Consider the following 11,079-nt stretch of genomic DNA (forward strand, 5'->3'; position numbering starts at 1 on the left):
TAAATAGCATTTTATTAAAACTTTTGAAAAACCATTTTAAGCCAAGACTTCATTTGGTATTATTTAATAGATATGCAAATTATGTTTCGATTTTAAATGAGCAGGCAGAAATTGGAAAATTACAATAAACACTTATATTAATGTATTTTTAAATAAATTAGTTTTGTGTGTTATGACTTGTTTTGTATGTATTTGCTAAAAATATACACAATAAACACATATGATCATGTGCTTATACACGGTTTCATATAATTAAATGCTTTCTTTATTTGCCTACCTGTGGAGGTCATTACACATTAATGTTTCTGATGTATTTCAGGTGAACGAGTGCTGTGCTTTCATGGGCCATTGCTATACGAAGCTAAGGTATCTGTCTGAATCATCCATGCCGTTTTGCATCCTTCAAAAGCCTGTTTGATATTTTTTGGTAGCAGTAACATGAAGGAAATTTCCTTTTTTTTTTTTTGTGTAAATGTAGTCCAAGTGTTTGATGTAGTGGTTTTGTAGATAAGGATTTATGCCTTTGATTTTGTTTTCTGTATTAAGTTGAATAAAATAGGCACAGCGGCCATTTAACCTTTTTTTTTTTTTTTTTTTTAATCTCAGAGTTTAAGATGTTTTGTCATCCTCATTTATTTTCATGTGAATTGGCTGTTTTCTTCCTCCCTGGTTGTGTTGTATTTTAATGTTCAACATGATTTAAATTGTATTAGTTATCTTAGAATTTTCGAACCGTCGTCTTCTGAACGATGATTTGGATGTTTATACATATTTTGTCTTTCCTCACAGTGTGTAAGAATCAATATCAAGGACAAACAAGTTAAATACTTTATTCATTACAGTGGATGGAATAAAAAGTAAGTTTAAAATCTATGTTATATAAGTTAAAATGGTTAATGTAGTTTCTGCCAATTACCATGTGATTTGGTCACCTAATTCTAAGAATGTGTATACAATGTGTTTCTAGCTGGGACGAATGGGTTCCTGAAAGCCGTGTGCTCAAATATGTGGACAGTAACCTGCAGAAACAGAAAGAGCTTCAGAAGGCAAACCAGTGAGTAATAAAGTTTAGAAACAACAAGTGACATAAAACAGATCTTTCAAAGAAATCAATTAATTAATGCACATAACGCTTCTATGTCCCTATTATTTTTTGTTATTCTAGTGGATCAAGAAATGGTTTATGCAATCTGTGATGCATGTCTATCTTTCGATGAGAAAAGGTTTAATGCAAAATATTGTTTTTCAGAGACCATTATGTTGAGGGAAGGATGAGGGGTGTCGCACCGAGCAAGAAAATCGCTGCTGTGCAGCAAAAAAATGTAGATGTGTGAGTGTTACTTTGTCAGCTTTTACGGTTTGAAGTGCCCTCAAATGAACTCTGCTTCTTGCCTCATTTAGATTTTTTAAAATGACCTGTCAAAACTGCAAACTCGTGTTTACTGGTGCATATTTAACCATATGCTTTCTATTCATGTCACTAGAAAAACAAAGAAGAACAAGCAAAAGTGTAAGTTCCTATTCCCTATGCAAATACTGATGTATTTTGACCTGCCAAAGCAGTTTGATTGAACCTTCTGAGTATAGATGTATTTTAATAACCATTTAAAGAGTTTCACAGTTAGTTTTTTTTGTATTTGTTGTATTTGTCAGAACGTTTAAGTAGTTGCAGATGCAATAAAATTCATACATTAATGTACATTATGTGGTTTGGAGTTATTGATTATTAACTGATAACAATCGCTTGTCTTGTTTGCTTCTCAGCACCAGGGGCTGGAGAGGGCACTAGCACTGGGGACATGCCTCACCCCCCACGCAAGAAGAGGGCACGTGTTGACCCAACTGTGGAGAGTGTATGTCAGTTCAAAGCCTGTTTTAATTATTCAGAGTCTCTCTGAGTTGGTGTTTTAACAGAAGTTAAAAGTGAGGCTGGTTTTGACTCCCAAACTGGTTTTGTATGCAGGAGGAGACTTTCATTAACCGAGTAGAAGTGAAGGTAAAAATTCCCGAAGAGTTAAAACCGTGGCTGGTAGATGACTGGGACCTGATCACTAGACAGAAGCAGGTAACAACAAACATCCTCCCATGCTTCATTCAACTTTATTGCATAATAAACTACAGAATGCTGTCTAAAGCAGCAACTAGACATAATTATATTGAACAATTTTTCCAATTGCACATTTGCAGAAAATTTCCTGGATATCTGTGTAAATTGGTCGTACAATTACATTTTGAGTTTTGAATTATTATGCTATGTTCACATTAGGGCTGCACGATTAATCGAATGCGATTGTCATGCGCATTTTGTTAGTAAAGCCAGTTCTGTAATCAGCAGTAAATCATCACGTGCTTTCAGATGGAGCAGCATTTACTACACAGAGCCGTAGTTAACGGACAAGTTACGCAAAAAAAGCACAGACGATTTTATTGCGCGATTATGAAATCGTTCGCGATAATGACAGCTGTTTGCATAGCTTCTCAGTGAACTACGGCTCTGTGTAGTAAATGCTGCTCCATCTGAAAGCACGTGAAAATACCACATTTAATAAAATTTTTACTCCAAACTCACTTCATAACATCAGTCGAGTGTTTGAAATAAATCCTTCTGTGAGATGATGTGACTTCTTATACAGAATAATGCACGCAACATATTTCATAATATTCTAAGCAGTGATAAAGGCATTGCATTATAAATATACTTTATTTTAATGAAAATTATAATAATAATAATAACTCAGATAAACCATATATTGTCATAATCGTGTGTTTATTAGTCACGTTGAATCAATAAAAGCAGTTAAATCTTCTGTTTATCCAGCTACCACTATAGGCATTTCCTGGGTTTCTTCTGCGAGGCATATTTGGAGTTTCAGGGCGAGAGCGCCCTCTGGCCTTTGGATGGAGATTTACTGCTGATCACAGAACCGTGCTTCACTGAAAGATACGCATGACAATTGCAGCTTCTGTCGAATCGCGATTTCGATTCCATTTCGATTTATTGTGCAGCCCTAGTTCACACCATGGTGTAATTAGTGTAATTGCTAGATGACAATCTGTGACGTTCTACTCTGAGCTGTTCGAGTTGAAGCCTGGCCTGCTTTCCTGATTCTGTCCCAATTCGCTTTCTGTATGCTCTCCACTGTATATATAATAAAGGCAAGAAATGCAAAAATAAATCTTTAAAATAAAATGAATTTGTAACTTGAGCAGTCAATAGACAAAACTACTATCCATCAGGGAAGCATTTGTTATGCAAATGGGTTATTAAGAAACATAGTTTATTTAGTAGGACATTAGATGTATTTAACTATGTGCTAGTCACATTTTGGTCTATTGTTTATTTTTTTACATTACTGCATTATTCAGACATTAACATTAGTCATTAGTTTTGTGCATTAGGGAACAGAAATATTACAAAGGTAACTACTGAACTACATTGGAAGTTTCAACAGTAGTTGAAAGTAGTTTCAGAGTTTACAGGTTGTAATTATGAGTTCTATGAAGACATGAACTATTTACAAGTCGGAATCTTGTAATTATGCTAATTCTGACACGGTGTGAACACGCCTTAATGTGCATTGTGAAAATATTTGTGGTTTTATTTCTTTTTTTTGTTTAGCTTTTTCACTTGCCTGCAAAAAAGAATGTAGATGATGTCCTTGAGGACTATGCAACTTACAAGAAATCAAGAGGAAACTCTGATAACAAGTATGTTTGTATGCCATATGATAGTTTTCTGAAAATAGTTTTCTTATCCAGTTAATTGGAATCACCTTTGTACAAATGACTCATTTGTTGTGTAAATCATCCCTGTTGTAGAAATTCACAAATAAGATGTAGAGACTAGTTTCTAAAGAGATACTTGATCTTTTCTCAGGGAATTTGCCGTGAATGAGGTCGTTGCTGGAATCCGCGAGTACTTCAATGTCATGTTGGGCACGCAGCTCCTCTACAAGTTTGAGAGGCCGCAGTATGCAGAGATCCTAGCAAACCATCCAGATACATCCATGTCGAAGATCTACGGAGCGCCACACCTGCTGAGGCTTTTTGGTATGAACTTAAATGCTAATTATATTTTGAAACTTAATTGTACCTTCAAAATCAGAGCAACCAGTCAATTTCAGATATTTTAGAAAAAAAAAACCTAAATGTAGGGATGTAACGATTACCGGTTTGATGATAAATCGTGATAAAATACCCCATGGTTAGTATTACCGTTTCATATTTTAATTATCACTATAACCGTATTCGATTACCGCGATTTGAACAACTGAGGATAAATAAATACTGTACTGGACAGGGCTCCAGAGTGCGACCAAATGGGCGCCTTTTGCGATAATTTTTTCTGCCCGTGCGACTAAATTTTGTGTGCGGTCGCACTGGTGCGACCACCGCATTGTTTAACTCATCAGCGCTGCATTTCTGTTGCATATGAGAAACATCAAAAGGCAAACGAAACCGCGCTACTCGTTTGAACTGCGCAGTGCTTATAGAGTGTAGAGCCTGGTTTATACTCGCCGCGTCAGCAGGAGCGTGAAGGTGCGAGCAGCAAAAATGAATCGAATATTGAGGAAACGATGGATGGTTTTCATGCTAAAGTAAATGACTGCTTCTTAAACCAAAGGTGAACATGCTGGTATTCTTGTGGGGGGGAAAACATGCGAGCACCGTCACCAACAGCAAGTTTAGTTTTACTTTTCTTTTTGTTTTCATTTTGAAAAGCTTGTTATCTTTGCTGTTTACCTCACGTTATGCTATGGAGGCTCTCTTTTTTTATTTATTTGATTCCTCAGTGTTTGCTAAATGTTCTGTAATTTATTAGTCTGTATATAATACAGCATGTGGTGTATATTAAGAATAACAATTAATCCATCTTTTGTTTTAGTCTTAAAAAGTGAAATATGTATAGATGTATGTAAGCAAATCAGACAATTATCTTTTCTTGTAAAACATGACACCAAGATCGCGAATTCAAAAGTGAAAGCATCCGAAGCCCGGCTTATAACATAGCTGAAGAGAAACTCCCTGTTCACAAAATTCAAATCACAAATAATACTGATGAAAAAGAAGGGGTTGAATGTTAACCACTTTCGTTTTCATGTAACTATAAACCACGATAAAAGTTCATCAGCATGCATTGATTAATCCCTAAAAATAAATCATGTGCTGGTGTGACCAACTGAGAAAGTTAGTCGCAAAAGTGCGACCAGTGGGAAGAATGAGTCTGGAGCCCTGAAGCATAAAACACAGTTTTATTACATTAGATATTTGATATTTACATTAGATATTTGAACATGCTATTAGATAAACTGTTGTCAGTCATGTTGTCATTTAAAATCCGGACATCATTGGCAATGTTATTGTTTTAGTTATGCAAACAAAAACCCATTTTATTTGTTGTTTGTTGATTTTAAATGTAAAACTTGGTGAAATTGTGTCAGTACTTTTTGAACATTTCCAGCACATTTGAACAATACCGTGATAATACTGCTAACTGTGATAATTTTAGTCACTATAATCGTGATAAGAAATTTTCATACCGTTACATCCCTAGTTAAATGTGAGCTTTGAATGCTACAAACTTGTTATAGGAAGATGCATAATAATCCATGCCCATAATCACATCCATAAAGCTTAATGTAATCATGAAAATATCGTGAATGAGTTCTGGGGGGATTTATCTCAGAGAATGTTTTAATTTACATTATTAGTAGTTTGGTGATTTATAGCCTCTTTTGTGTCCTCTGACAGTGAGAATTGGAGCAATGCTGGCCTACACACCTCTGGATGAGAAGAGTCTGGCCCTGCTTCTCAGCTACCTACAAGATTTTTTAAAGTAAGCAGAAATCTGTTTTAATATTTTGAATCTGTTTCGAGAATTTGAGCAACTTTCTGAGGCTGTCAGGTTAGTAATAAGACATTTTATGATGATCTTATATACTAGTTTTCAATGAAGCTGGCCTAATGTCAAGCCAAAGCGATGCAGATTATGAAAACTATTTAAGATCAATTTATTTAAAAATGGAACTTTATACATCACTTGCAGAAAGTAACTGACTTCTATGCTCAATTTAGGTATCTGGTGAAGAATTCATTGTCGTTGTTCAGTGCAAGCGACTATGAGGTTGCACCTCCGGAATATCATCGCAAAGCTGTCTGAGGGCAAAGCCAGTGAGGATGTTTGGTGCTTCTGATCCTCATTTTATTTTTGTTTTTTTAAATCCATTCATCAGTCTTGTGGAAGATCTTAGTGCCCACAACATCAGTCAATATTGATTCAGTACTTTAAGGATGATGTCTGGTATTCCAGATAAGGATTAAATCTCTTCAGAAAGCTGCTGGTAATTGCTCTAATTTTATTGATCCATTTTTTTTTGTTTATGTATTATTGATAAACAGAACCTGGTCATGTATAGTTGAAATGCTGCATCATTTGTTTGTTTTTTTACCCTTTTTTTTTTTCTTCTTCAAACATGTCAGTCAATAAATTGTTTTTCTCAGCTGTGACTGCTGGATTTTTTTCAACTACATGACTTGCCAATTTTCATAAAAAAAGTTTAATAGCTTTAACGATGGCTCATATCTTGACGTTAAAAGGAAAGCTTACGTAGCAATAGCAATTCAATGGTGTGCAGCAGATGCCATCACATTTGAAAATGTAGTCTTTGAAATGTCCAAGCCTGTTTTTAGTTCTTTGCTTGTTTCAATCTAATACATTTGGGAGGTTTGCACTGATAACTTTTGAGTATGTTGTCTTAAACATATTATGAAATTAAAAGAGCATGTTACTGTACTGATGAATATAATTTTTCAGCAGACTGCAAATGTTCAGAAACCACCCAGCAGCACTGGCTAACTTGAGTGTAGCTCAACTCCACCTAACATACTGCAGTGACCATTAAAACACTTGTAGAACTGCTTTTTGAGAAAAACAATGGCAAAGGCAATGGATACGCTCTATTTGGGCGGCTGCTGTTACATAGAACATATTTAAAGGGTGGAATGAATGAGGTCTTTCAAGAGGCTCATGTTTGTAACCGGTTTGTCTACTGGATTTGGCGAGTTCCCAGACTTGAGCTGGAGCCACTCAAACATAAAATTACACTTTACCACAAAGAACATAACCCTGGCGTTTAATGTATTGGAAGTAGGAGCAGCATCGGTATTATTCAGTCATTCTGTACTTCAACAAAGAAATGAATCTCCTTTTAATATGTTTAGAGGGCTGTTACACGATACCACAAAGAGAATGGGATTCGCAGGATGTGATTCATAACATACACAAGTGGCTCTTCCGTAAAGAAGCTGCAAAAAGCTTGGGTTGCAAGCACCAATTTGTGTTTCTTATCTTTCTTCTGTTTGGGCTTCAGAGACGGTAAATGAAAGAATTTGGAAGCCAAACCAATCAGGCACACACACACACACACACACACACACACACACACACACACACACACACACACACACTTTTTACAGACACTAGATGGCGCTATAATGGATCATTTATACTTTCATTAATAACTGGAACCTGAAAATTACTGGCCTTTATTTTGTTAGCGCAATGTCTTTAAAACCTGGTACGTATAGACAACAGGTCCGTGGTAGCACATATATCTAGGTGTTTCCACAAAAAGTGCAATATCATAAATACATGTTTATTTAAATCATATGATGAATTAAAAAATAAGCATACTTCCAACCAACCACTGATGACGCAACTGTGTTGACAAGTTTGCAAACAAGACTAGCTTGCTGACAGTATTACTCGAAGCTGTATCCAAAACAAACACTCATTGTCGAGCTGGTTTTGAAGGCATCTATCGAGTCTGTGGAATCTAGCCCACAAATCATGTGAATCAGCTTTTCTACGGTATGACCTTCATACGGAGACTCCCAGTGCACGCCGATTGGCTCATAGTTACACAGTTTTCCTGACGATTGGTTCATGGGAGTGCGTCAGGTCTCAATAGAGCCTGAACCTTGTAACCAAGGGGTGGAATGAAGTTTGCAGGCAAACTTTGACAAGAGACGCAAATTTGGGGATCTGGACAAGTGCACTGGACTTAGTTACTGTTACACTGGAACTATGAAAAGTTTAAAACAACGGCTTAAGAAAAACGAGGTAAACATTATACAAGTTTTACTGTTTCGAAAAGCTTGTCAAGACTTTGGACCAAGCCCATAATATGTCCTCAATCTGAGCGTGTGTAATAATGGGGCTGTGGGTGGTCAGTACGCGCATGGTTGTACTGTAAGTTGCATATTATGTTGCTGAACACCAGGAACGAATGGTTATGTTTATGTCTAAAGTGATAAGGACTCTACTACTCGTTTATCATATCTTCAGAAATTACGCAAAAGCTCAGTAGTTGATTTTATCGCTGCATTTCACCTATGCTTCTAGTAAAACATTTTGCGCATGAGTGAGACAATCAGAGATTGCTCTGTTGTTGCAATGGAATTCAACTGTAGAACCATTTCACAAATATTGTTTAAAATTTTATCATATTTCTTTAGGATGTGGTAGACTAAGGCTCTTTGAATAACAATTTTGTTAAGTAATAATTTGGCCATATCATATGGAATCCAGGTCAGCAGACCTGGAACTACTTCATAGTGCGGTTATTGAAAATAATAGACAGATTAGAACGTCTGACAGCCAATCAAAATCAAGAATTCAGCATCACCTTGGCGTAAACCAGAGCTGTAAACTACAGAATAGTTCTATAGTCCTGAATGCTGATTGGTCAATACAGCTTTCCAGCTTGCTATATTGCACACAATATAGTAGCAATGCTCACTTTTAAATTATGCATAGCAACATTCTGTTATTTTAGGAGGAAATATATCATATTGTGGAATTTTAAAAAAGGGTTTAAATTAAAACTGGCGATTTGTTTCTCTTAAACAAACAGTTTTTTTTTTCTTTTTTTTGTTAAAGGGGTCCTATTATGCGTTTTCACTTTTTAAATTTTAGTCAGTGTGTAGTGTGTAATATTCCTCCATGATTCCAGTTCGAAGGGATTGTATATGTTCCATACAAAGGGCATTTAAGTGTGCGAGATGTGAATTTAAATTGTATTTATTTAACGTTACAGAGGTATATTATGTCCCACTCCACACTTCTTTAGTAAGTTTCGTTTGTGTGTGAAGACGCTGCAGGCAGCGGCGCAGCGCAAATCTGTAAATGAATATTCCGAAGTGAAGGAAACTTCAACGGATTTCCCCAGAAAGTGTTTATTAGCAGAGCCAAACATACAATGACAAAACTGATTACACTTCCAGTGATGGCTCTGTAGAGCTGCAGTAGAATAGGTTGTGAAATATTGAATATTTTTTATATTTGCCATTGTCTCAGAGCACAGAATGGGGAAAGTATGATGAGCGTCTGATGAAGGCAACAGAGAATGGAGATATAGAGAAACTCACAGCCACACTCAAGAAAGGACCCAGCCCCACCAAACTAGACCCAGAGGGCCATTCTGCGTAAGTGTCACTTTCAAATGACCATCTCTTACTACGTGATGCTAAAAAATACTGTCTACTGTACAGAGAGCAGTATTTAGTGCTCTTTACTGAGAATAATTCCCCACGTAAATATAATCTATATTTTCTACCTATATGCAGCAAAACTGACTGACATAATAACATTTTTGCAAAGACAGCTCATTTTAAAGTCAGTCAGCATCCTCTTATGGGTCTGTGCACTACTGAGCTCATATGTTTTGAAGTGGAATCGAACCCCTCTGTGAAGGGCTCTGGGATCAAGTGGTCTTGCGATCTTTGATTTGACGTGAATCTCAAAAACATATCTCTTTCCTCCCTGCTGGGACTCCTGTGCTTACTTCTTCTAAATGCATTTCATCACTCGCCTCTTGCCCCAAAAGATAGCTTTTTAATAAAAGTGCAAATGTCCAGCCAGGGAATGAGGGAAGGGATTTTGATAGCCCTATTTTTTGTTCCCTCGTCCTCCACTGCAATACACAATGCCTTGATTGTTGTTGAATTTATTTCCAGTAGCTGCTTCTGAATGAAAAGTAGGGAGTCTGTAGCACTCAAGTTTTGTAGTGCTTTTGCATTAGAATTGCCTGGATCATGAGTGGCACATGTACACTAACCGAAGTCTTTACTGCTAAACAAATTCTGAAGCAATTTCAACGTTAATGCTATTTAAATCCCACTTCTGCATTGGTTTACTCTTATATTTTATCCTTAAAGGGTTAGTTCACCCAAAAATGAAAATTAGCCCATAAATTTCTCACCCTCAAGTCATCCTAGGTCTATATGACTTTCTTCTTTCAGACGAATCCAGTCGAAGTTATATAAAAAATTGTCTTTGATCTTTCAAGCTGTTTAATGCCACTCAGCGGGTGTTGCATAAAGACAATTTTTAATATAACTCCAACTGGATTCGTCTGAAAGAAGAAAGTCATACACCTAGGATGACTTGAGGGTGAGTAATTTATGGGCTAATTTTCAATTTTGGGTGAACTAACCCTTTAAGGATAAGATATCTAGAATGTCCTGTTTGCTTTGTACAGACTTCTGTTTTCCTTTATTGTATAATTGACAAAGCTATGGTACTGCTTCCACAATCTGTAATGAGATCTTTCCTCCATGGGCCCGCCACACACTTGTGGTGATAAATACTAGTATGGGATAAAAGCTAAAAAATAGGAAGTTTTAATTTTTTTGAAAATAACGTTAAAATATGTAGTTTTCTGGTCCCCCCACCTTGCCTTGCAAAAACCTGTGTAATTATCTAATTTTCACTGTAAAGTCATCCAATTTCTACGGTGCCCAGGAGCTGACATGTTCGGTTCACTTAGTTTTGTCATGGCCATGACATAATAACTCGTGGGAATGTGATAATATGTTGTGGCCACGAGATATTAATTTGAGGGAACGTGATATCATGTCGTGGCCACGAAATCATTTTGTCGAGGTAACAACATCCTTATGTCGTGGCCTCGAGATGCTATGTTGAGGGAACAACATCCATTTCTCGTGGCCACGACTTCTTATGTTGAGGGAACGACATATTTTTCTCGTGGCCACGAGTTTAATGTGTAAACAAAC

General features: G+C 36.5%; 2 protein-coding genes across 4 annotated transcripts in view; both read left to right on the top strand.

The window, feature by feature from the left end:
* morf4l1 (mortality factor 4 like 1) overlaps window positions 1–6,430 on the top strand; it is a 7,398-nt gene extending 968 nt beyond the window's left edge. The window contains exons 2-12 of the mRNA XM_016483326.1: window positions 320–366; window positions 790–857; window positions 968–1,054; window positions 1,250–1,330; window positions 1,485–1,510; window positions 1,765–1,853; window positions 1,964–2,065; window positions 3,620–3,708; window positions 3,878–4,050; window positions 5,752–5,836; window positions 6,076–6,430. Of these exons, the coding sequence (XP_016338812.1) occupies window positions 320–366; window positions 790–857; window positions 968–1,054; window positions 1,250–1,330; window positions 1,485–1,510; window positions 1,765–1,853; window positions 1,964–2,065; window positions 3,620–3,708; window positions 3,878–4,050; window positions 5,752–5,836; window positions 6,076–6,160 (932 nt within the window). The 3' untranslated portion in view covers window positions 6,161–6,430. The remainder of the gene's footprint in view (window positions 1–319; window positions 367–789; window positions 858–967; window positions 1,055–1,249; window positions 1,331–1,484; window positions 1,511–1,764; window positions 1,854–1,963; window positions 2,066–3,619; window positions 3,709–3,877; window positions 4,051–5,751; window positions 5,837–6,075) is intronic.
* A 1,525-nt stretch (window positions 6,431–7,955) lies between these two features.
* Window positions 7,956–11,079, top strand: part of LOC107686308 (uveal autoantigen with coiled-coil domains and ankyrin repeats-like) — a 22,347-nt gene continuing 19,223 nt past the window's right edge. For 2 of the 3 annotated variants that reach the window (XM_016483257.1, XM_016483258.1), the window contains exons 1-2: window positions 7,957–8,122; window positions 9,359–9,486. In XM_016483257.1, coding sequence (XP_016338743.1) covers window positions 8,087–8,122; window positions 9,359–9,486 — 164 coding nt within the window. In that variant the 5' untranslated portion in view covers window positions 7,957–8,086. Of the gene's footprint in view, window positions 8,123–9,358; window positions 9,487–11,079 lie in introns of all 3 variants that reach the window. The other variant, XM_016483259.1, reaches the window with a different exon arrangement.

The sequence above is a fragment of the Sinocyclocheilus anshuiensis genome, unplaced genomic scaffold, assembly GCF_001515605.1.
Source record: "Sinocyclocheilus anshuiensis isolate Anshui unplaced genomic scaffold, SAMN03320099.WGS_v1.1 scaffold481, whole genome shotgun sequence".
Taxonomy (NCBI): Eukaryota; Metazoa; Chordata; class Actinopteri; order Cypriniformes; family Cyprinidae; genus Sinocyclocheilus; species Sinocyclocheilus anshuiensis.